Here is a 27,191-nt window from a genome sequence, read left to right on the forward strand (position 1 = left end):
AAAATTAAAAAAGATGAAAAAAAAATAAACCAAACCTGTTCCTTTATATTTAACACACCCTGGGACAAATGTATCTATATCACCTGGAAACAATGGCTTAATGGTGACATTTGCACGCATGGGACATCAATTATGGACCAGCAAAGTGCAGAAGATACAGACATTTTTTAAAAACCTCCCCGTTACCCTGGAAAGAGAAAAAGATAGGTAAATCATAACTAGATTATGGAATGATAAATACCACAAGGGAGGTTTGTCCAGGATGGTCTGGGATTTCTGCCTGCCAGGGGGCCTGCCCCGGGCAGGTTGCCCAGAGGAGATCAAATCTGCTCTGGGGGCCGTGAAGCATCAGGAGGTAATTTCCAGGTGAGGAACTGGGAGGGAGGAGAGGGAAGATGGAAAAAAATTCTTCGAGCAAAACGAAATGAGCAGCATGTGCAGACACAGAGGAAAGAAAACACATAGTGCACACCCCCATAATGGAAATCGGTGTTCTGGGGTGTGACCTGGACGAGGAAAAGAAACCAGCGGTCGACCAGGAGCTTTGAAGGCAGCTGATAAAATGTGGACTCCGTCCTCCAGCAGCACCAGGCCATGAGGTCAAGGATTACTGGCAGGGAAGTGGCAAGACAGCCCCGGGCAGGTGTCTAAATCAAAGAACAGCATCCCTTCTAGTCAAGCCAAGATGTGACCTTAGAGGCTGAGCTCCAAGCTCTCGAAAAGCATGTGGGTGTACGAGATTCCTGTCCACAGAGCTCATTCATTTCACTCTGCTCAGATCACACCCCCAGCTCGTCACCGTGGCTCTTCGCCCGCTCCCCACGTGGCCTGGGGAAGCCAGGCTCCACTGAGACACCTTCCAAAGGGTGCACACTTGGCTCAGACACTCCAGTTCCTCTCTGAGGCTCCAAAGCTCAGGCCTACCCATGAGCTCTCCCAGTGGATCTCTGGGAGGGCCCCTCGACTCCGTCCTGAACAAAGACCACAACAAAAATTACTTCCTGGATCACTTATAAAAACTTGTCGCTCGCAGTGTTATCGGCAGGAAATGAGGTTTTTCAGTTCAAGTCATCAGAAGTCTGAATGAGGCGTTTTACCTTGTAGGCAAAGCCCCAGATGGAATGGGCTGACCTCTGAACTAAACTCTGAGGGTGCTGTGGACTCATCAACGGCTGGTGAGACCCGGCGAAGAAGAAGACGGCAACTTCCCAGATCCGATTCCTCCATTTCCCGGGGCCTCAGGCATCCGGGGACCTCACCCTAACCTGCCCCTACCCCTTCCCAGCTCGCTCACAGGGGCCCAGCCAGAAATCACCGATAAACATGTCTAACAGGGGCACCGGGGTGGCTCAGTGGGTTAAGCATCTGCCTCTTGATTTCAGCTCAGGTCATGATCTCAGAGTCTTGGGGTCAAGCCCCACCTCGGGCTCTCTGCTCAACAGGGAGTCTGCTGGGGAGTCCAATGGGGATTCTCTCTCTCTCCCTCTCTCTCCCCCTCCACTCCTCCCTCCACTTGTGCTCTCTCTCTCTCTGTCTCTCCAAAATAAATCAATCTTAAAACACAAAAACAAAAAAACAAAACCATGTCCAACAGAAGGGCAGCTCTGCCTACACCCAAGGCCAGTAAACCACACATCACAATGGCAGTCAAGCCAGAAATGTCCCCCAGATCCCACGTATGAAGAGAAATCCCTGGCCAGGGGACTGGAATTTAGGGTTTCCACTAATACTCTTTTTGGCTCATACATTTCATCAACTCGTCCTATGCTAGTACCCAGTAAAACCGAACCTGTTTTGGAAAGACACCCTAAAGCAAGGAGGAAAGAGAGGACGAGGGAAGCAGGGAATCCGTAAGATCGGTTGAGTGATTTTACAAGAAACATGAAGGGATCTGGGGTCAGAGGAAATTTTCTTACTGATGAATGGTAGGATTTAGGAAAATTAAATGGTCATGAATGTATGTACCTGACAGCATAGTTTGAAAGCACACAGAGCAAAATGTATTGAAAATCCAAGAAGTAAAGATACACTCACAGTCACACGGAGAGAGATTAGCGCACCTCCCTTGGAAATCCAAAGAAGCAAAAATACCAATAAATTCATGAAAAGGTGATCAATCTCATAGTAATCAAAGAAATGCATCTTTGCTGTAACAAAGTATTTTTTTTTTACTCCTTTGGGTTGGCAAAACAAAACGAAGACAGATCTTACACAGTCCTATCCAATGTGAGGGAGGAGCAAACCCTCACACACTGCGGACTGAAGTACACACAGGCAAAATCCTTCAAGAACGGGTCAGCAGCACCCGACAAATTGACAATGAACACGCCGGCACATCCAGGCATAACGAAACGTCAGACACACACATAAGCAGCCAACAGTGGTTACCTCTGTTGAGAAGAGGGATGTTTGGATCTGGGGCTTTAAGAAGAATTTTTTTTTTTTTGCCCTATATCCATCAATATAATTCATAAATAATACATTCGACTGTTACTTGCATACTCTCTTTAAGTTAAAAAGAGACTTGAAAAAAATCTACTGGATGTGGCTGGTAGAAAATCATAGGAAACATCTGTAAATTCCAACACAGAGCTTTGTACCATTCGTGGAGGAAGAAATAGATTAAAACCTCCTCCCAGAAACGCGGCACAGGAGGGGAAGGAAGGAGCCCAGAAATGGGTTTAAAAAGAGGAATCTTCGGTTGGCATTCAGCCCCAGCAAATGAGTCCCTCTGGTCCCGTTCTCCTACATCCTTAAAGAATCTTGTTCCCGATTCTGCCAGCGGGCCTGATTGCAGGAGGGAAGCATGTTAAGGTCCAGCAGGCAAAGTAATGACTTTTTCAAAATGACTGTCCCTGCACATCTAAGTCTTCTCATCCTAAGATATTCTACTCCTCGACTCTGGTCTGTGTGTGTCTGTGTTTAAAAATTGCCTTCATGAGTAATTGCAAATGGGTTCTTAAAAAAAAAAAAAGTATGTATGAAATGTCAGCAGTACTCCATAAAATCTTCTACTGTGCATGCTGGTCCAAAAGAATATTTATAGGAATGCTGTTATTTGGCAAAATGATGTTAAATTGGGAATTCCTCCCCTACACAAACACCTCCCAGAAGAGGGGATGGGATGGGCCTGAGTGGGCTAATGGTGGGGGCACCAAGTCCCTTGAGAACAGGCTCAAGACCTCCCCACCGTGTCTGCAAAGGAAAAACTGTAGGAACACCCCGATCCCAAATGCCAGGGCATTTGGGAGATCACCACGTCTGTGCTCGAGGAGTTGGCAATCAGTATTCGGACCAAGAGTCAGCATCTTGTTCCCGCCATACTGAGCTCCGTATCCAGGCCAGCCAGGGTGTGAGAACAGGTCTGGACTGAAAGGTCAGGCGTGAGGCAGACCCCAGCCTCCGCGAAGGTGCCCCTCAGCGTCCTCCTCGGTCCTGCGGAATGCGGAGCCTCCCCGAAGCGGGGGCCTGGCTCCAAAGATCCGACTTCCTTGCCTGTCCACTGTCCAGGTGTAGAAGCTGGCAGTGACACGCGAGAATTCTGTAACTTGTCCCTGCACACGCGGTCTCTGGGTCCAGGCGGATGTGGCAGGCATAGCAGGGAATGACAGAATATGCAAAATGCTGGCCAGGATGGGGCCTGCTGGGGGGTGGGGGGTAGGGAGGCGGGGAACATCCCAGGGTTTCTGGAGACAAAGACAGCCCAAGCAGTACTTTCAGTGTTCCTGAGGGAAATCTGCATGTTGTCAGGAAAGGCATCAAAGGGCATCCCCAGCCGGGACTGCTTGGCTGATGTCCAGCAATGGTCAGCAGACATTTCCTGCTGTACATCCTGGAGCTTCTGGGAGGCGCTGCATACCTCCTGGGCAGGCTGTGGACCCTTCCAGTCCTGGCTCGTGCCAGGCGGGCAGGGGGCTCAGCGGCGGGCAGAGAAGCGGGCAGGGTACCAGTATCGCCTACTGCAGGTGGAAGCGAAGTGCTGGACTGTCACTTATCAGTAGAGAATCCGGGGCATGGGACCTCCATATCAGTCTTCCTATGATACAATGATCATCACGATCATTTGACACCTTTGGGAATCCGCTGACTGCAGCTCCTTATCTTGGCTGGAAGTTACCTTACGGACGGTTGTTTCTGCCTCCCACTCGGCCTCCGCTGCTTTTAATGATGCTACATGTAGCACAGTCCTCGGGCCTGGGTAAGCCTGGGGCGGGACAGCCTCTCTGCCCTAGGGTATCTGGTTGGACGGTCTGGCCACCAGAGAGCCATGGGAGGTGGGCAAGCGGAGGCATTTGAAGACTACCAGGCGCCTCGCCTAGCCAGTGGGGACTCGGCCGGGAGGTCTCAGGGTTGCTCCAGAAGGTGAGAATGACGCTTCCTGGGAGTCTGGGTCACGGTACAGGTCCCAGACCAGGCTTCTCTGACTTGACCCTCTATGCAATCTACCGGAGAAGTTGGTCAAAGAGCAGATGCAGCTCAGGAGGACTGGAGAGGTCCAGGATCCTGCACGGCTAACAACCTCCCAGCTCATGAGGCGGCCGGGGATCCGTGGACCACACCTGGCACCCTAAGGATTTACAACAGGACAGACTTTGCCACTTACTCGCTGTGGGCAAGTCACCCAGCCGTTCCAGGAGAAGAGTGAGGAAGAGGAAGGGCCTGGGAGGGGACACAGAGGATGACCTGAAGTCAGGTGATCCCAAGCTGGGGAAACGGGGGCAGGGCACAAGCAGGTGTGCACGGAAAGGGAAGAGGCACTGAGCGCCCTCCCAAGACATTGCCTACAACGGCAGCCAGTGCTGGTCGCTGGTCGCTGGTCGCTGTGTGTGTGTGGAGATGACACCACCTCACAGTCACAACCGTGTCTCCCAGCCCCTGGCGCCATCCACGGCACGTCATTCATTGTCCAAAACGACGGGTTCTTGAGTCAACTCACACATTAGAAATGGAAGGGAGACTTGCAGAGCAACTTAGCCGGAGCCAAGAACCGGTTTCACAGTTGCCCAGGGCGGCAGATCCACCCAGCATCGCACAACCCGGGGAGGGGGCAGGGCCCTGCATCGGGACCCGAGCGGCCCTTTCCAGACCTCTGAATTGGTCATGCCTGCTTGGGAAGGCGGTTACTGGGGGACGGCTGGGTGGAGCCTTTCCGGGGAAAACACACATAAACTGATTTGTTTTCTCGAGACCCCTTTTGCCAAGAGAAATGCCACGAACTCAGCACCTTGGCCGTGAAAGGAAGCAACAGCAAGTGTTCGTCTGAATCACCGAGCCACGTGTGATGTGCTCCCAGGGGCCCACGCGCCAGCTTCGAGGAGGCGAACCGGGATCAATGAATTTCTCTGTTAATCTTGATATTTGCAGGAAGCAAACAAACCAGGCGCTCTGCAAATCACTGGCTTTAATCTTCAGAATTACTTACACCGCCATTTAGGAGAGTTTTGTTTTCCGGCGAGATCTGCACACAGCAGGCGGCAAACATTCTAATTGCTGTTAAGTACATTTGGTGTAATATGTTGGGGGAAACGTAGCCCTTACATCAGTTAAGCATGAACACACGTGCTCACGGGCAGAAAGCAAGTCTGCACGCAGACACACTCCCCAGAAGCCTTCCAGCCACAGACACGAAAATCGCGCAGTCGGCCTCGTGCGGACACGAAGAGCACCCGGACCCAGCCACGGTCCAACCCCACAAACAAACACCCAAACACCCAGACAAACTGTGCTCTACGTTTTGTGCCCCTCTCTGCCTGCTCTCTCTCTCTCTCTCTCCCCCTCTCTCTGGGAGCTCACCTGCAGTCAAGATGCGATGCTATTTATAATGTCACTGTGCCACAGTTACCGGGATTCGTGACCTGAAGCAGAAGGCCTTCGATCTAGGCCAGAAGAGTAAGGCTCGACGGGAGGTCAGTGCCACTGAGGTCCTATACCGACGCACCTGCTCCTCCCAGCAGCTCCAAACCTCCACGCCATCGGGGAGCACAGCTCGTCCGTGTGCACAATCCTCAAGCCCTTAGCCCTGTGCCCACCACACGGTGAACAGGAACAGGCGACCGCTATTTGATGAAATGAACTGGAGACTCTACCAGAGAGGAAGAGCGAGAAGGCACACGGGAAAGGAGCATCAAGGCCACCGTACGGAGTGGAGAACGGCGGGGGTGCTTTGGGTGTGGAAGCTCGCCGTGAGGGGCGCACCCGTCGGGCTTGCTGGCTCCCGAATCGCAAGTAAAATGGCAGAGGCTTTTCTGAAAAAATGAAAATCCGATCCTGGGCTGATGTCCACTTCAGGTCTTCCAGCCGAGTGTGCAATAACTCATGAAGCCCTTGGCTGCGTAAAAAAGTGCTTAAAACATCTGACAAGTTGCCTCCGTAAATAAGTGACCCATAATAAAGAGAAAAGCGGAGAGGGGTCCCCACCATGTGGACTAACAGGAAGCCAGCAGCTGGGCCAGACCCTGGCCCCGGTTTCAAAGAGCTGAAGAGGTACGAGGCACCACAGGAGACGAACGTCTCTGGTCCAATGTCAGCAATTTCGTACAGCTCAACCAAACACAACGGAAACACAGTATTAACTAAATCCAAGCAATTCGGTATCTCCACTGTTTTCTAGAAACCTCTAGAGAACTCACTGGTTTAAAAATTAGCCCATCGGGTCCCCCAGATATGAAACCACCAATCCAGACGAGATGTAGTCTCCATGATCACGACACGGAAAGAAGAGGAAGAAACGTGATTTCCAGGTCCCAGGAGTCCCTGAAGCAAGGAACCCAGAAGGAAGGAGTAGTTTGTGACAGAAAAGTCATCTCGCAAGTCCTGGGAACACAGCCACGGGGCGTCAGCCGTCGCTCCGAATCCGGCAGACAGACAAGACAGCGGAAATTGGCGTGAATGGTGTATGACAACAGACACTGAAAATGCTTTGGTATTTCTAAATCTCAGATATACCAGATGGTCATATGTTCCTCTCTCCTAATAGTAAGGAGGAAAAAACAATATATGGGGAGTTTTTCTTTTGTGCTTTATGATGGTAAATATTACCTGAGTGACCCAAAGTCCCCCAAATTCCGGGCCAGCCATGCTGTGACCCAGGGTAGTTGTTTCTGTGCCTGACTTCATCACTTTTCCCATCTACATCCATGGCTCCCACTCTTTAATGAGTGCAAGAGCTACCTGAGAAGTCCCTGGATGAACCAACTGCTGGACCCCCCTTCCAGGGACTCCCGCCCAGTCTCCCCAGGGTAGAATCTAGGGACGTGTGGTACATCAAGGACTGCAAAGGGGTTTTGGCGCAGCTGCCTCCCTGACATAGGTGAACATCCTCGTCGGGATAAACTTTAAATCCTGTTTCTGCCAACTTAAGAGCAGCCTCGAAAGTTTCGGCCTCCGGAAATCCAAATCTTTCACCACATTCTCCAGAATAATGACAAATAATGGCTAAAAGAACAAATAGAACTATAGTGTTACTCTAAGACACAGAACCCTCAAAACTTCCCATTTTCATTCACGGCAGAAGAAAGACAAAGCAGGGTGAGGGACCTGATGCCACCCAAAGGAGATACAAGACCAAAAGCATTAAATGCACCCAACGAAGCGGAATAAAGGTTACTTTGTGACGCTACGAGGCATAATTCACAGTGAGGATGTGGGGATTTTTCCTACGTCGGCACCAAATAACGCGGCCACCATCTCAGGAACCACGACGGTGGACGCAAGGCACAGGCGAGAACCCCCACTGGCCAGAAATATTAACGCCCCGCTCTTCGCACAAACAAATCAGAGAGACAACAAGTAAAAATTAGAACGCTCACGGGGTGCCTGGGGGGCTCAGTTGGTGAAGTGTCTGCCTTCCGCTCAGGTCACGATCCCCAGGCCCTGGGATGGAGTCCTGAGAGGCAGGCTCCCTGCTCGGTGGGGAGCCGGCCTCTGCCTCTCCCTCTGCCCCCCTCCCCTCGTGTGTGCTCTCGCTCACTCTAGCTCCTTCTCCTAAATAAATAAATAAATAAATAAAAGCACTGTTGTTTAAATAAATATATAAAATATACATATAATTATAATTATATTTATATATATATGTATATATATATTTATAGAAAGAGAGAGAGAGAGGGAATGCTTAAGTAATACAACCACTATAATAGCACTTATGGCTCTCCACCAAACGTTACTCCCAGAAATAGACAAAACACCTTCTTCTCAACCTCAGGGGAAATTGTAAAAAATAATCACAAAGGAAACATTAGGACATGTCATAAAGCAGAAATAGGACAAACAACAGTCTGTGATCACAATGCAATAAAATTAAAAATTATTAATAATTTTCTAAAGCCATCCACCTGGAAATTAAAAAAAAATACAACTAAACAAATCTTGAGTCTGGGGTAAGTAGAAACCCAAATTAAAGTACTTCTAAAAAGTAATGATGATGCAAACAGCATATAAAATCCGTGGGAAACTTCCAAGAAGTAAGAATATTCAAAACCTTAAAAACTTTTAGCAATAAAGATACTTGAATTTCTTTACCAGCTCAGAAAGCTAGAAAAAGAACCACAAAGTAAGCCACAAAGAAATATAAGGAAGGCAATAATAAATATAAATATATATTTTTTGAATAACCATGTTTCTTTTTTTTTAAGATTTTATTTATTTATTTATTTATTTATTTATTTATTTATTTGACAGAGAGAGAGAGACACACAGCAAGAGAAGGAACACAAGCAGGGGGAGTGGGAAAGGGAGAAGCAGGCTTCCCGCTGAGCAGGGAGCCCGATGCAGGGCTTGATTCCAGGACCCTGGGATCATGACCTGAGCTGAAGGCAGAGGCTTAACGACTGAGCCACCCAGGTGCCCCTCAAAATTCTAATTTTTAAAAAGGAATTAATCAAATAAGACAACCTTTAGCTAGTTTAACCGAAAAAGGAGAAAGCACAAAAATAGAAAATGAGAAACCAAAGGGAAAAATAACTCTTGAAATAGTTGAGAATAATTTGCAGTTGTACACAAATAAATTTGTAATAAAAATAAAATGGACAATATCCCCGGGAAAGGCAGTTTGCCAAGGTTGACCTCTTTAGAGACAGAAGACTTGATAGACCCATTTCCCTCGAAGAAATAGGAAAAAGCATCAAGGTATTACCATATAAAGAACCTTCAGGACCAGAAGGTTTCACAGATACATTCTACTGAACTTTCAAAGACCACATAGTCATAATTCTCTATAAGTCGCTCTAGCACATTGAAAAGGGATGAAAACTTCCTAATTCTTTTTATATGTATTGATACCCAAACCTCTTAAGGAGAGTACAGAGAGAAAGAATCACAAATATTGATGCAAAACTTCTAAATAAAATATGAGCGACTATCATGCTAAGAAAATAACACACCGTGGCCTGCTGGAATTTATTCCGGGGGTGCAAATTTGATTCAGCAGTAGGAAATCTAATAACATAATACACAATATGGGAAGAAGAAAATCTATGATTATCCGTATAGGTACTGAAAATACTGAAAAGCCTTGGACAAATTCAACTCCTCCTAATTTAAAAAAACTCAGGAAAAGAGGAATTGATAGATACATTCTTAACCAGGCAAACACCTACACCACAGTCCTAAAACCAGTGTCCTGCGGCAGGCATTTCCATCAGGGTCAAAACTAAGGCAAGGGAGCCCACGTGCTCTCACTAATTCCACATTGCACGGGACGGCTCGGGACAGGAAAGTGACAACCAGGCAGACACGTCCTGTAGCCAAGCGATCAGCATTACCGCCACCAGCAACGAAACCACTAGACCCCACGCGCGTCCTCATAAGACACACTGAGAGGGACACGTCCCTTGTGTGGTGTTCCTGTATGATCACCTGACCTGAATCTAATTCTGAAGAAATGGACACGTCCAAATTGAGATGTTTCACAAGTCTTTGAAAATGTCAGTGTCACGAAAAACAAAGAAATGCTGCAAGCCCATTTCAAAATGAAAAAATCATGACAACTGAATGTCCTTCGTGATCCAGCACTTGGTTTTCCCAAAAGGACCATACTGAGACCATCGGGGAAACATAAATGACTGTGGACCACAGTACTATCTGTATCGTTCTGGGATGACGTAAGAGAGCGCCCTTGTCCCCAGGACACTCATGCTGAAGTACTAAGAGGGAAAGGGGCGTCGTGTCTCAAACCGTTCAGGTAAAAACAGGTATGTATGGACAAACAGAAATACGATAAAATGTTAACATTCGAGGAATCCGGGTAAAGGGTGCGTAGAATGTTTTTGTACTATTCTTGCAACTTTTCCGTGAGTCTGAATTTATGTCATAACAAAGATTTAAAAATAAGCACAAGGATATTAATAACCTCTTTTGATACCCAGATCCCTCAGACGCAATCCCATGACTCTTTCCCCGCACAAGAAGAGTCACCAGGAATAGTCAATTTGCTCTCCCCAATCCCTGTCTCCCATTCACTCCTTAACCACTCCCAGCCAGGGCTGAATACCCCTGTGGAGGTCATCGATGCTCTTCCTGTTGCCAAACCCGATGGATACTTTTGGCGTCTCAGTACCACTCACGCTAGTGACCACTCCTTCCTTCTGGAAATGCTCTCCTCCTTCAGTTTCCAGGTCACTACATTGTCCACGATTTCCTCCCTCCTTATTTGCTGTTCCCTCTTCACATCAACTGCTGGATTCTTCTCTTCTTCCAATGCTCTGAGTTTTGGAATGACCTACCTAATGCTCAATCCTGGGCCCTTGTCTCATTGCCAACCCTCCTTAGTGACCTCAGTTTCAACAGGCATCTGCTGCTGATGCCTCCAGAGGTATACCCCAACCCCAAACCCTCACCTGAGCTCCAGATTCATAAATTGTTCAACCACATATTTGATATCTCCAATAATAGGACCAAAAGTCAAATCAAAGTTAACACATCCAAAGTAGAATTCTTAAATATCTCCCCAAATCTGTTTGGTTCTTCTAAGTCCCCCTTAACTCAGCAAATGGCATTAGCCATATGCTTCCATCTAAAACTCAGCAATCTCCCATGATTACCTCCAATGTCACCCTCTCATCTTTTCTTCATCTCTCTGTGCTCACCTGGTTGGAACCACCATTGTCTCCTACCTTTACCATCCTCCCAACCAGATTCCTTGCTTCACTCTAGCTCTCCACAGCCTATCCTCCAAAGCATTCAGATGACATTTGAAAAACATACACCAGGTCATGACACTTCCCCATATCAGACCTCCAATGGGTTCCATGACTATTAATATTAGTATCCTGGAGCTTCCATAACAAAGTGAGTGGCTTAAAACAACAAAAATCTATTATCACGTAGTTCTGGGGGCTAGAAGTCTGAAATCACGGTGTTGGGGCCATGCTCTAAAGGCTCTAGAAAAGAACCCAACCTCGCTGCATCTCAGCTTCTGGAGATCACGGACAGTAGTTCGCATCCCTTGGCTTGTGACTATGTCATCACTCGACACTCTGCCTGTGTCTTCCCACGGGCTTCTTCCCTCTGTGTCTGTGTCTTTACGTCTCCCCTCTTCTTACAAGGACCCCAGTCACCTCGGATTTAGGTCCCTCCCTAATCTGGTATGACCTCATCTAAACTTAGTTTCTTTTGCGAAGCCCAGATTTTCATAGAATGTCACCATCAGAAGTTCCAGATAGACATGCATTTGGGGGGCTATGTTATTCAACCGAAAAACTCACTTTCTATTCCCACTGGAGTAAATCCCAAGGTCTTCACCATTGCCCACAGTCCCACATGCTCTGGCTCCTACCCACCTCTCCATCCTCCTCAAACCATTTGCCAGTAGTTCCCACCAGTTCATAAATAGTGGTGCCAAGGCCACCCCAAACTCGGGGCCTTTCTGAGGACTGTTCTTTCCACCAGGAGCATTCTCCTACCCGGTGTCTGAGTTGCTGGCTCATGCCCGTTTCTTCCGGTCCCTCAGTGGGCCTTTCCCTAAAGAACACCCTCATGTCCAGCTACTCTATCTCAGCACTCTGTTGCTTGCTTCAAAGCTACTGCCACAATCCACAACCTATAATTATCTTGTGTATATTTTTCTCAGTTTCCTCTCTATCTCCCATTATAATTTCAGTATCCAGCATAGTACCCGGGACACAGGCACCCATCATTGAGTATTTGCCGAATGAGCAAATAAATTCGTGTGTGTGTGTGTGTGTGTGTGTGTGTCATACACATCTGCTACAACCCCCATAGAACCTTTCCATGGCTCTCTACATGGCCCTTGGAACTCTCTGTTGAAATCAATTAACTAATAAATTCCATCAATTTTCTCCACACCAGCCACAATTTATACTTAGATAAGAATTCCCTCGGCCAGACTTTGTAAGATAAAAACAGTGGCTCTCACTGTGTCACCAGGGTTCCAAGTGTTTATTAAGAATTCTGTGTCTAGGGGCACCTGGGTGGCTCAGTGGGTTAAGCCTCTGCCGTCAGCTCACGTCATAATCCCAGGGTCCTGGGATCGAGTCCCACATCAGGCTCTGCTCAGTGGGGAGCCTGCTTCCTCCTCTCTCTCTGCCTGCCTCTCTGCCTACCTGTGATCTCTCTCTGTCAAATAAATAAATAAAATCTTTTAAAAAAAGAAAAAAAATTCTATGTCTACCACAGAGCAGCCCAAGTCTCCTCAGATGCCCCATGGTCAGACATTGAGTAAGCGGAGCCATGGGCAAAAGGGGGCTGGATGCCCCACGATGAGGATGACACCGTCTTCAAGGTCATCTTACAGACTCGCCCATGCCACTGACACTTTCATGTGTGGCCACAAAGCATTTGTGAGTGATGGAGAGCCCGACGGTGTTATCAAGGGTCAAGGGTACAGAAGGCACTGCCCATGGAGGCATGCAGCCTCCCTTCATCACCACAACAATCCCGTTAAAGGAATCCTCGAGGAGTGAGGGTTCACGGTACACCCACTTGAAGCAATTTTACATCTATTTCTTCAATTGGATTATTTATGTCACCCATAATGAAACGAGACTCAAACAGCATCAGCTGCACCACGTCTTCTTTTGCTTTCGTGCGTTTTGCAGCCGATGACTATTTTTATGCAAATGAGGTTATGATGACATTAAACATTTTCTACTGATTTTCCAAGAACAAATATGTTCTCTCCATATGCCACCGTCTTCTTTCTCCTGCATCCATCCTCGGAGCTCTGCTGGCTGATCAGATTTTTTTCCAAATTAACTCCAAGGACCTTCCCTCCGTAATACTGATGAGCCTGTCTCCCTCTGCAGTGCACACAGAGACTCCCATTAATACCTGATTTAGCCCATTCGCCCATTCCGCCAGCAGCCTTGCGCGTCCCCTCAGCTCTGCCGGCGCCGTGAATCTCAGCTTGTTCTGCAGCACCGCAGGGCTCCCCTGCTGCCTCTCTGGGGGTGTTTACTCTGCTCGCAGAGCAAAGCCCACCACGAACTGCACACGTAAAAAAGGCCTTGTGATTGCAGCAACGTTTGCCTCTATTGATTACATTCACGGCTGAGAAACAAACGTTCTCGGGGAAGTATTCCACGTAAGTAGCCCCTAGACAAATCAGAGTGGAATCCGGCAGGCTGCTTACACCAGGCCCGTGGAGGCCGGTGTGGGCTTTCTTCTAGGGGCTGTGTGTGCGCGCGTGTGTGTGTCCCCGTGTGCGTGTGCGTGTGCGTGTAGGAGCCCGAGTTTGTTTTAGCTCAGAGCACACTGCTACCGGGAGGGTCAGTAGCCCTGGTAGCAGGATAATGCCCTAGAATCCTACAGGTTGCACGTCGCAGGAGTCCCCAGTTGCAGGCATTGTGGGAATTTCTGACTATTGCTGGAAGTGGGCTCTTCCCCTACAGTTCACGTGTGCCCACAAATCCTTACACAAAGCGTCAAAGGGCTGCAGAAGCAGACACATGGCGGCTGTAAACCCCAGCACTGGCTTGACTTAAGGTGATAAATCAAGAATTCCATTTCCCATAGTTGCGTCTACATCTGGGGGGCACGCATTTGGTACTCAAGAAGCCTGGTGGTTGTCAACAGGCCCCTGGGCAGAGCCATCTGCATGGACACGACAGGGTTCACATTGGGTTTCTACCTGATGACATCACCTGCCACTGGAACAGGACCAGAACGCTGTCTGAGCAGGCGCGGACGGAGGGGATCTCTCCTGCCCCTCGCTCTGACGCACTTCCAAGAATCCTTTTAGGTCCAAATGAAAGATTAACTTGGCCCATTCATAAATGTTTGGCCAGCCAGGCTGGCCCTACCTCTGGAAGTAGAATCCCTCCTTAAACATTAGCTACGTCTCTGACCCCCATGTTTACGATGCCCTTGGTAGCACCAACGGAATTTCGGCTTCGCATCCACCTTTCCACTCTACGTCTCTGTGTGTGCAACACTCCAGAGGGCCGTCAACCATTTCGTGGGGTGCAAGGAAATTTGAAAAGGAAGATAATTCAAAATGAGGTTTATTTTTTTTTTTTTTTAAGATTTATTTTATTTGGGAGAGAGAGAGAATGAGTGGAGGGGGAGAGGGAGGAGCCTCCAGGACCCTGGGATCATGAGCTGAGCCGGAGGGAGATGCTTAACCGACTGAGCCCACCAGGTGCCCCCAAATGAGGTTGATTTCTATTTATTTTCACTCACTAAATAAACAGATTCACTAGAGGACACGGGACGGGAAGAAACAAGGGGTAGGAGGGAAGATAAACCGACAGCAAAGAATAAGAACCTCCCCCAGCCGGGGAGACCCCACTTTGTCCTGATCCTCATTTCCTCTTCCACCTGCTTCAGAAAATGGGGGGGGACAGGACGCTCAGAATTTAGAAATAAGAATCAGTCTGGTGTCATCGCTCAGTTGAATTAGCTTACAAAGATGCTGGTTCACAGCCCCCATCCTGGCCAGCGTGGCCGTCACCAGCCCAGAGACCTGACGGTTCTAGCCAGCAGTCCTGGTGAGTCAGCTGTGAGGGCCAGGCTTCCAGAAACCTGATGAGCCTGCCGAGCGTCAGTCTGATGAGATACTGGGATTACCTGGGAAGCTTGCGGGTTTTGGGGTTTTTTTTTGAAGATTTTCCTTTATTTGTCAGAGAGAGAGACAGAGAGAGCACATGCACAAGCAGGAGGACTGGCAGGCAGAGGGGGAAGCAGGCCCCCCACTGAGCAGAAAGCCTGACATGGGACTCGATCCCAGGACCCCGAGACCATGACCAGAGCTGAAGGCAGACACTTAACCAACTGAGCCCCCCCACGGGTCCCTACGCACTGATAATTAGGTACATGGAGATTACAGAAATGAGATGGGGCCTTTTCGTGGAAGAGTCGTTTTCATGAGTGGAGGGAAAAAAATCGTTTTGATTTGTGAAGAAATAAGAGCACATGTTACAGCCGATCTTTGACCTGTTTGGACTGGGTTCAAGCAGGGTTGGACGTGGGTGAATTCCTTACACGCAGATGTTTTCACAGAACAGTGCTGTAAGTGTATTTTCTCTTTCTTGTGATTTTCCTAATAACACCTGCTCTTCTCTAGGAGTAGTGGAGATTTTAGGGATTCAAAAGTTGTAGGCAGATCTGCACCCCTGACCCTCACGTTGCTCAAGGGCCGACTGTAAACTCTCTTGATGGCTCTTGATGCTGGCAAAGCAGAAGCAGGAGGCGGCGGACCTCTCCCACCAGCTTTTGCTCTGCCTTTGGGCCCTCCAACACCCAAACGACCTTCCCAGGTGCTCGTCACAGCCTGGCATCTGTCTCAGGCTGGGTGCCCTGGATTTCTGGGCTGACCCGGGGATAAGGGAATGCTCGTTACCCTAGATTCGGTTTCCCATATTAAGGACACGCAGCTGTGCCCTAGTCTTTAGGGACATCCTTCCCTAAAGCTTCTGTCGTTCCACACAAGGTGTTTTAGGACCGGGGTATGTAGGATGAAGGACCTTTAAGAAGTAGCCGTAGCTAATATTGATCGATTGGGTACCATTAGTACACGAGAAAGGCTTAGACCATGTCTGGTAGATCAGCCCATACAGCCCCCAGGAAATAATCGATTTACTCCCCACAGTTCCCTGAAGTAAATACCAACGCATCGGCACTTCACACATGAGGCCCAGAAAGGCTAAATGCGTGGCCTACAGCTGCAGAGCCAGTAAGAGGCAAAGCCAGGAGGGGACGCAGATTTCCATGTCCATGCTCTTGACCGCTCTGAAAAACTCTCCCATTACAGATTTTAAGTGGCGCAGACATGCTCTTCAGACCTAAGGAGCCCATGAAACGGGGAGCAGATGGGAGAGGAAGGGTTCTGCTATTTCCACACTTCCCACGACTGTGGGTGAGGACCAGCTCCAGCCAAAGAAGCTCCTTGCTCTCGGTGAGATCTCACATCCAGGTGAGATCAGCTCGACGGTAAGACATTTCCTGAACCGATCCATGTTGCACAGTTTACTTGTTGTGTTTTACAAATACCGTATCCTTGAAAGAGGGTTTCAACTCTCTCACCCTCCATGTGAGGGGGCCGTAAAGGACAGCAGTGAATCGAATTTGAAGGACAGTCCCTTTGTTGGTGGAATGTGGCTCTAGTTGGAAGGGGCGGATGGGACAAGGAGAAGCAAATGAGGAGTGTGCGCGCGCATGCACTCACGCACGCACAAACACACAAGCGCGCGCGCTCTCTCTCTCTCTCCAAAGAAACTGTTCTGCTTCTCAGACTTAGGGTGTCTCTTCCTTCTGACGGAGCCAGTGTGGAGCTAGAAAGTCCCAGTGTGTGGACATGGAAAGACAAGTGGGGACAGGCAGGGCAGGGCCTGAAGGGGCAACGCAGTGTGTGGGCAAGTGCACAGACCCCCAAGATGCACACACGGGGGGTCTGAATCTGGGTCTAGCACCTACAGGCTGTGTGACCTCGGGCAGGGGCTCACCTCTCCTAACCCCCCTCCTCACTGACACAACAGAGATGGGAGCACCTACTTCGGAGAGCAGTTAAATTTAAACAAGATCGATAAAGCACGCAGCGCAGTGACAAAACATAAAAGGCAGTCAATAAAAGGGAATAATTATTGTGGTTAGTGATTCAGGGACACTCCTAACCGAGCCCCTCCTTATAATGTCAACTGATAAGTGTTTATGGGACCGTGACCTTCCGTGCCCACATCTGGGGAAGACAAGGTTTAACACAGGGGCCCTGACTCTCTTCGAGGTGCTTCTGCTCTACTAGAAAACCGACCTACGAGACACAAGATATTATCAGAAGAACAATTCAGAAAAAAAAAAAAAAGCCCAGTTACCAATTCAATAATCAGAAGGTTTCTTGGAAACCTTGAGTTGGGTCCTTACAACAGCATAAGTCACGTACACACACGACTCCACCTTGGACACCCGCCAGACTGGGATGATTCTCAAACCCCTGCAGCCAGCCTGGACACTGCTCCCGACCCCCAAACCCAAAGGCACAGCCGTCCCTGTGGACATGAAGTCAGTCTACAAACGTCTCATGCCCCGTGAGCCCAAGGCAGGTGTCATCGAATTACAACAGGTTAGAATTTGTGGCAAGGAAAGAGAGGAATCTCTGAGTGAAGCGAAGTGAACGCCAAGGAAACCCGACATCTGGATTTATAAGCAGGAGGCCAAAGGAGAAATTGAAGATAACAGCAGTAGAAACTGCCCATAAATTACCGACACGATCTGGGAGGAGGAGGCCAGCCATAAATAGCGTGCGAGGACCTCAGCAGTGGCTTTCCTTCTTTCTTTCTTTCTTTCTTTCTTTTTTTTTTTTTTAAAGATTTTATTCATTTATTTGACAGACAGAGATCACAAGTAGGCAGAGAGAGAGGAGGAAGCAGGCTCCCCGCTGAGCAGAGAGCCCGATGCGGGACTCGATCCCAGGACCCTGAGATCATGACCTGAGCCGAAGGCAGCGGCTTAACCCACTGAGCCACCCAGGCGCCCCAGCAGTGGCTTTCATAAGCACACACGGATCAGGGGTTGGCGGGTGCTGCCTCCCCGGATTACCAGATGATGGGGCAGGGAGATCCTCCACATGCCGCCATAGGACAAGGAATGGTGTCTCTGGTGTCTCTCCGCAAGGGACCAGAGTGGGTGTTTTAAGCCTTGTCTGGCTTCTAGGGTCACCCATGTCACCTCCTCGCTCGCACACACCTAGTCACATAGGGAATAAAGCTGGACAGGTTCGTCTCACGCGGTGGCCTCAAGAAAACCATAACGAAACCTGGACCAGCCAATCGTCCTCCGCCCACACAAAGCGTGAGCCCGTATGGACGCTCTGTCCCAGTGAATGAAATCACTGCACTCTGCCTCCCAAGCGAAAAACTCTGCTCGCACCCACTTCGCCCATATCCCATCAATTGCCTCATCTGGCTGATCTCAGGAAGTCTTCTTGAATCTAGCCCGTCCACTCCGCCTGAGTCCTTGGTTTGCTACGAGAAATGATTTCCGTGAAAACAGTAAGCGAATAAGGAAACACTCAGTCTAGTATTGGACCGACGCCGTCCTCTCCGTCAGGCAGCACTGAGCACTGGGCTGGGCAATGGAGGAGACGCTGAAGACGAAACCGACTGGACTCAACCAGCCTGCGACCGGCCTCCGTCTGTCCTAACCCGGCCGATGCCCTCCCGCCGCAGGGAACTTTCTCTCTCTTGTCAGAAAGGGGATGATGCCAATTGTACCCTCCTGCCTCGGTCCTTCACTTGCACCCACGGACGAGCCGAAGACCCCGTCGGAACCCAGGCTGGCACCTGAGGCTGCCTCCCCACCCCGCCACCTGCTTCCCCTCCGATCTCTCCTTCCACCGTTCACTCTGGAAACTCTGTTCCAGCCAGAAGTCCATGTGCTGCTCCCCTCACCCCCAAATCCGAGAACTTGTCCAGTCCTCAAGCACAGGTTTTTCTCTTTAAAATGCCCCTGCCTTCCCTTTGAAGGAAAAATTCCTGCTCACCAGTAAGAGCATGGCTGCCTCTGTGCTGCTCTTGGACTCCTGTGAGCTCCCCTGCCACCTGCCCCCCGACAATCCCCTGTTTCTTAGAGGGCCGGGGTGGGCCTGACTCCCCTCCATGCAGCCACAGTGCCTGGCCGACTGGAGACGGTGGTCAAAATCATCTTTTTTTTTTTTAAGATTTTTTTATTTATTTATTTGACAGAGATCACAGGTAGGCAGAGAGAGAGAGAGAGGAGGAAGCAGGCTCCCCGCTGAGCAGAGAGCCCGATGTGGGGCTCGATCCCAGGACCCCGAGATCAAGACCTGAGCCGAAGGCAGAGGCTTAACCCACTGAGCCACCCAGGCGCCCCTCCAAATCATTTTTAATAATTTTTAAAAAACAAAGAAAGAAAGGAAAAGAAAAAAAAATAGAGACCAAAGGAACAGTATACAGCTTAGAAAATAAGTCTAGATCTATAAAACGTATAAACTGCATTATATCTAGCACCTCCAAATGAAAGAAATATTTACAGTTGTTTTTTTTTAAAGCTGCTTTGGATAAAACGGACAGACATTTTAAACAAAAGATGCACACCTGGTACCATATTCCCAAATAAACCCTGGATGGATGAAGGAACAAACTACAAGCATCCTGGAAAAGCAGCATGAACAGAATAGAATATTTACACATATTTCTGAGGGACGGTATCTTCCTCGGCTTTAAAGCAGTGAAGAAATGAAATTGGCAAGATTGACAGTTTGGGACTCATACAAATTTAAACGATCTGTCCGGTGAAAGGAAAAGAAGCACAACCCACAGAACTGAAATGAAAGAGAAAACAACATTTTGGAATCCGTTTGTGTGAAAGATGACGAATAAACGGCTGATCCCACAACTACCTAAAGATCCATTCATGTTTCTACGAAAAACAATTTTCTTAAGAGCAGCCTGATAATAAAACAGTAAGAATGAAAGCCACGCCAGGTTCTGTCGCTGATTTAAATCTTCAACACCTGGGAGGGCTTTGGGCGAGCTTCACAAAAAGGATCTCGCCTATCGGGGGATACTCCCTCCTGAGCTCAGAGGAAAGAAACTACTCTGGCCCCAGACAGCTCCCCCTTCCCATCCCCAGGGCTCAGAGAGGAGCTTCCATGGGCAAATCCTCTGCCATTCTTTGATGGCAAGGGTTAATCTGCAGTTAGCAAAGGTTAATTTGGTAACTTCCGCTGCAGAGCCCAGAGTGCACAATGGTGCCTCTGGTTACCATATATGGCTCATGGGCAACCTCCCAAATTCATTACCAAATCCACCTTCCAACGCATCCTCCAGGGAGCTGCCAAAAGACTGTGAAAAGGCAAATGTGGGCAATGCATCCAACCCACCTCTTCCTGTCTCCTCTACGTCTTTCTTCTACCATACTTCCACCCTGCCTGGTCTACGCATAATTCTTTGTTTTGTGTGTAGGTTAACAACTCACTGCTTAATTAAACGTTGATTTTGTGAAAACAAAAACATATATGGCCCCATCTCATTTCTGTAATCTCCATGTACCTAATTATCAGTGGGAATGCCTCTATTTCTTGATGTTCACATTTTAGATATTTGCAACTGATTTTCTGTTTCTGAAGATAAAGATGTGATGGTCTCCCACTTCCCATACCTCACAGCCACATTTGGCCCTCCTCCTTTGTCCACTTATAGCTACATCATGATCTGCAGGTAGGTACGTATCCAATACTTACACTGGTGTGACTATATCATGCCCCGCTGAGACACAGTGTATAAAATTACAATTCCTCTCTGGAGAAACTCTTAGTTTTTTCCTGTGGCTAACAATTTCTTTGCTTTGTTGGAAGCCCCTTTTTTTTTCAGTTCTGTTTCTATCACTAATTAGTCCCAAACTTTCTGAAAGAATGGTTTAAAAAAATCTTGCAAAGGCAAGAAAGACAGAAATAAACAAGGGGGACTACATCAAAGAAAGAAGATTCTGCAGAGATAACAAAACAAAACACGATGATAAAAAGAAAAGGCAATGTCTAAATGAGAGAAAATATTTGTAAATCATATAACTGATAAGGGATTAATATCAAAATTCATATATACAACTCAATAGCAAAAAAATCAAACAATCCAATTAGAAAATTGGGCAGAAGATCTGAACAGACATTTTTCCCAAGAAGACATACAGTTGGCCAACAGACACATGATAAGATGCTCAACATCACTCATCATAAAGGAAACACAAATCAAAACCACAAGATACCACCTCACACCTGGCTAATATCAAAAACACAAGAAATAAGTGTTGGTGAAGATTTAGAGAAAAGGGAACCCTGTGCACTCTTGGTGGGAATGAGAGCTGGTACAGCCACATGGAAAACAGCATGCAGGTTCCTCAAACAAAGTAAAAAAGAGAACTACCATAAGATCCAGCAATCCCATTTTGGGGTATTTATTGAAAAAAATAAAGAGAGAAAGAGAGGAAGAGAGAAAGAAAGAAAATGCTAATTTGAGAAGATATATGCACCCCTATGTTCGCTGCAGTGTTATTCACAAAACCCAAGAAATGGAAACAATCAAAATGTCCATCAGTGGATGAATGAATAAAGAAAATGTGACACACACACACACACACACACACCAGACTCCTATTCTGCCATACAGAATAATGAAATCCTGATATTTGTGACAACACAGATGGGCCTTCAAGGTGAAGTCAGTCAGAGAAGACAAATACTGTATGATCTCCCTTATCTATGAAATCTAAAAACAAACAAAATAAGCTACAGAGAACAGACTGGTAGCTGTGAGAGACAGGCGGGTGGGGAGTAGGCCAAACAGATGAAAGGAGTCAAGAGGAAGAAATTTCCAGTTATAAAATAAGTACATCCTAGGGACATCATGTACAGCATGGTCACTCCAGTTAATAATACTATATTACACCTGTGAAAGTTAACGAAGACAGTAGAACTCAAAGGTTCTCATGACAAGAAAAACAACCTGTAACTATATGCACTGACCAACGTTAACTAAACCTGTGGTCATTCCACAATGTCCCTAAACATCAAATCATTACAAGCTTGTATGTCAATTACGTTCCAATACTACTACTACTAATAATAATAATAATTCTGGATGCAGTCAAAAATGCTACATAATCAAACTATTCTATCCCTGGCTCCTTTGGAGACCTACTTCATATAGCCCTCCATCCCCCTGTTCCAGTGTGGAATGGGTGCTCTCTTGACCTGCCACACAGCTGTCACCCTGAAATGTTACCCTGGAGCATCCCTTCATCAGCGTCCTGGGATCTGCCTTTTGTATGCTCCTGTTTGAGTCCCCTGTTTCTTCAATACTGTTATCATTCTTTTTCTTACTTTACTCCCTTGTTTTACTGGAGCATATCCTGAAGCAGCTTCTTGAAAACAGATGCAGGGAAGGTACAACAGTGGAGAATCTACTTAAATGTAATATATTTACCTGTCCTGAGATTTTACATTTTTACATATTTTTTAATTTGAAGATCATGGGTGCCTGGGTGGATCAGGTGGTTAAGCATCTAACTCTTGATTTCGGCTCAGGTCATGATCTCAAGGTCCAAGGACTGAGACCCACTTTGGGGCCTGTGCTCAGTGGGGAGTCTACTTGAGGGTTCTCTCCCTCTTCCTCTTTTCCTCCCCTCTACCCCTGCTGACGTGGACTCTCTCTCTCTCAATAAATAAATAAATAATCTTTAAATAAATTAATTAAATAAAACAAAACCTGAAGATTTAACTAGCTTTATTAACTCACAAATCAGGCAGCATGCCAGCTAGAAAACAGAGGGGTGCTCTGAGGAGTTGCACAAACATATTGACATTTGGTGATGTGGGTTTAATTCCTCTTTTCTTTCATCCCGTAGACACGGGGTGGGACCCCCTAACCTGAAAGCTCATGTCCTACAGTCCTGGGTAATCACGCTCCATCACCGGTCTCGTAATTTTCTGCTCTCCATGTTCTCTGGTCTCTTCCCCATATCCCTGTTAGTTATGCTGAATGTGCTGAACTGATCCACTGCTTTAATTGTTCTTTCCTACTTTTCATTTTTTTGATCTGTTGGAGGTTTTCTCAATGCTATCTTCCACTCTTCTGTTGACTTACTCCTACCTTATTTGTAACTCCTAGGGCTTCTTTTTGTATTCTTGGATTATTACTTTGCCATAGCACTTGGCTCCTGTTTTGTGAATAAAACAAAACATTCCATGATCTAACTAATTATAGTTCGAAAGTTTATAGTGTCTTCCTCCTCTAAATGCCTTTTCTACTGTTGTCACAGTCATTGTTGTTGTTGTTGTTTTTAAAGAGTTTATTTATTTATTTGAGAGAGAGAGAGACACAGCGAGAGAGGGAACACACACGGGAGGAGTGGAGACAGAAGCAGACTTCCTGCTGAGCAAGGAGCCCGATGCTGGGTTTCAGTCCCAGGACGCTGGGATCATGACCTGAGCCAAAGGCAGATGCTTAACCCACTGAGCCACCCAGGCACCCCCTGTTGTAGCTGTTGTTAAGGACTTTTGTAACCAAGACTCTGCTGGGATGTCCAGGGATCCTGGCTCGTCTTTCTTATTTTGGAGTGAGACAGCCGTGTGGGGACAAATGGAGTCTTACAACGGCACACCCTACTAACAGTGAACAGAGCACAGACATTTGGGGAGGGGGCCAATCATCCCATCTATCAGCCCTTTCTTAGGCTGGCTGCTTCAAGAGTACATTCTCCCAAGTACTAATTTACGAGGGTGCACAGCCCTGGAGGGGTAACAACGTTGAGGGTATCCCCAGATGACACCCAGTCTGACCATCTGTTCTAGGCTACATCTTATGAACTGAAGCCCAAAGTTTACCTTTTCCGGAGACTCAATCGCCCATATTCTGCCAGGGGCGGTGTTGGGGAAAGGATGTGGGGGTACAGTTGCAGTCCTTCTCTTCAAATCTACTTCTCAGCCATCGGAAGTACCCAGAACCTCCAATGCCCAGATCTCTGGGGCTCTGAGGTGTGACTAGGCTGGATTCCTCATCTCTCCCCACCACAGGCAGGAGGTTGGGTCCCAGCCTCATCTGGTTTGCTCTCAGTTACCAACCGTCTCTCCTCTTTCCATCTCCCAAAATTTTGAGGGTGTTTCTTGCCAGCGGTCAGGCCCTAACCTGCCCAGTCATCCCTTACAGGTTAGCTCTCCCGTTCTTTACTACCATCTTAGTACAGTTCCAGGAGGGGCCAGATACAAGTGTGGTGTTCAAGACACCATGCTAATTTATGGAACACGCTGCACTACGCACCCCCAACCCCCAATACACCATGTTTTTATTTACCCCCAGCTCTGCTCCTGCTGTTCCCCTGCCTGGTCCATCCCTACCCTCTGCCTTTTGCTCATTTTGCAACCCCTAATGACCCTTCAAGATCAGGCTCAGCCATCATCTCATGCGGGAAGCTTCCCCAATCCTCCCCCACAGGCTGTATAAACCTGTGGCTTGACACACACCACATAGAGCTCAGTGAGCTGACTCACCCTGCCTAAACGTCTCCCTCCCTCCCTGGATAAGAAGTAGGCAAGGACTGTGTCTTTTCCAGTGTCCGGCCTTCTGTGTGGGGAACCACCCAGCACACAACAGGTGCTCCTCATCTGTGTCCGGCTGACCTACTTCCAGTAAGCTCCATGTTGGAAACATTGTCATTCTCAAAGGCAGGCAACCAAAATATGGCTCTGTGTATTTGCCAACGTCCAAATAAGAAAGGCTAATCAGAGAGCACCGGGAAATGAAAACAGCCAGATGTATTTGCGAGCAGAAGTCCAGGAGCACAAAACCCCTTCCAACAGGGGTGACGTGTGTTTTCCCAGCGATTCAGGATGAATATATGTTTATTAGGCAGAGAGAGATTTAGCGGGTTTCTCGGCTAATGCTGCAATTTTAAATCCATTTAAGATAATTTTCTTTATCTTGAATCTATTTTTCTCAGTAACCAGGATATGTAACTGATTTGTCCGAAACCCATTTGAAAAAGGAATAATCCAGCCTAACCTCGGACACACTCTTCACGGGAAGGAAGGAGACACGACAACTCTAAATGAAGACAAAGGACCCCGTGAAGTCAACGTGGTCACCGGCCCAGAAGACGGGTTTCCCTCCAGCATCTTGATTCTATGGCCGATCCCTCTTCTCCACTTCCCAAGGAGAAAACAAATAATTCTTAAATCTGAACCCATAGAACAAAGACCTTTCGTGAGGCAACCAAGACACAAACAAACTGATTAAAAGAGAAAACTCTCAAGGGGGTGGTGGTGGGTATGAAGGATGGCACGTGTTGCATGGACAATGAATTCTGGAACGCTGAAAAGAAATTTAAAAAATAAAAAATAAATAAATTTATAAAAAAAGATAAGACTCTCCAATAGAACAGTGGATGTTGAAACAACCACGGAATGTACTTTCTCACCCACCAGCGTGACACAGTGTTTTTGAAACGCCAGGACCCAGTTTGCGTAGGGTCAGGTAAGATTCCCGCAGGAGTGCAGACGGCCACCAGCTTTCTGGAGGACAGTACCCCAACATCAATCTAGAGCTTCCAGAAGTACCCCTGCGATACGGCCTGGGGATATTATACTTTCAGAAGATAAATACCAATTCACTACAGACAAGGACGTGAGTGGGAAGATACTCATCAAACGGTTATTTATAATAACGACAAACTGACAATACCCTAAATTTCTGACGACGGAAATAATGATGCAAAATGGTCATAATGATGATCGTCGTTAATCATAATTAATGACATCAGCAAGCGCTCACGAAATAATATTAAATGAGAAGAGGGTACAAACAATGCATCACGTGCTCATAATCTGTACAGAAAATTGACTCAAACACAAGATGCTAAGATTTGACTGACTGCCATCTCTAGGTAATGAGATCATGGCGAGTTTTGTGTTTTACTGAGGACTTTTTGTACTGGGGACCTTCCTGTGTGTTTCTGGGTTACTTTAAAAAAATGTCAAGACTTCAGGGGCGCCTGGGTGGCTCAGTGGGTTGAGCTTCTGCCTTTGGCTCAGGTCATGATCTCAGGGTCCTGGGATCAAGCCTTGCATGGGGCTCTCTGCTCAGCGGGGAGCCTGCTTCCACCCCCACGCTGCCTGCCTCTCTGCCTACTTGTGATCTCTCTCTGTCAAATAAATAAATAAAATCTTTTAAAAAAATGTCAAGACTTCATTTAGATAATATTTCATAATCCACAGGACTCGGTTGTGGACTATGCAGGAGACAGAGGAAGACAGAAGCCCTCTGCTAGTGACAAAGGACATGAGAAGATGTCGCAGACTCGGGTCCCCACCCATCCTGGGATACAGCCAGCCACTCTGAATGACTGAATCACAACTTACTTGGTAGGACGATAATCCGGAATGGAACGATCCAGTGAAATTTTCTCACTGAGGTAGGAATTGTAGCCATACTTCTCGTGAGGTCCCTTGGCTTTCTCTTCTTCAGCGGGGGAAAGGGTAGCAGGAAGGCCCCCCTTGCCCCGCCCGCCATAGCCTTCAATGAGCCCAAGGGATTTGGATAAGCCTAGAAAAAGGAAGGAAAGACAATTATTGGAAAGCTACCACATCAGGGTATGTCACTCAAACTCAGACACATGCTTCGATGGCAAGTCTCACATGACCTGTCACGGCTGATTACTTCTCTAACAGACCAACCCAGGAGTATGCCCTGAATGCATTTGTATCATTGAGAGGAAGGTCGGGGCAACAGAGAGTTCTGGGGCTATGTGTAACTCCCAGGCGGGAGCCTCTGCGTCCTCTGCGGAACGGAGTGGATGGAGTCTACAAAACAGAGAGACTCTACGCTGGGAAAAAGGCAGACCAAGAAGGACACAAGCAATGGGACAGATGTGGGGCTCCCGGCTGGGCCTGTTTTCCTTTCTCCATGGGGCAGTGATGACCAGCCTCGGTACTCCACGAGCTACAGGCACGACCCAGAAAAAGAACAGCCATTGAGGGGAACAGCCAAGCCAAGGTGCTCTGGCTTCATCTGGACAGAGGACGACACACAGATTGATTTTATCACGAGTTTAAAGTGCATAACAACCTGACACATTTCTTTACCTAACGGTTTTATTTACATTTCATCTAAATGGCAAAAGGAAATATAGAATGTTTCAGAACACATCACAGAGGCGGGAGAAACCCCGCAAGGATGATAACCATGCCAAGAGGAGGGGACACCTCTGTAACTGGCCGCGCTGAGCAACTG

The 27,191-nt window shown here is 47.6% G+C and overlaps 1 protein-coding gene across 1 annotated transcript in view; it reads right to left on the minus strand.

Annotated features, from left to right (window-relative positions):
- The window catches only part of GALNT17 (polypeptide N-acetylgalactosaminyltransferase 17), a 430,193-nt gene that overhangs the window by 243,072 nt on the left and 159,930 nt on the right, over nt 1-27,191 (minus strand). The window contains exon 2 of the mRNA XM_047714437.1: nt 26,321-26,504. Coding sequence (XP_047570393.1) covers nt 26,321-26,504 — 184 coding nt within the window. The remainder of the gene's footprint in view (nt 1-26,320; nt 26,505-27,191) is intronic.

The sequence above is a fragment of the Lutra lutra genome, chromosome 18 (genome assembly GCF_902655055.1).
Source record: "Lutra lutra chromosome 18, mLutLut1.2, whole genome shotgun sequence".
Lineage (NCBI taxonomy): Eukaryota > Metazoa > Chordata > Mammalia > Carnivora > Mustelidae > Lutra > Lutra lutra.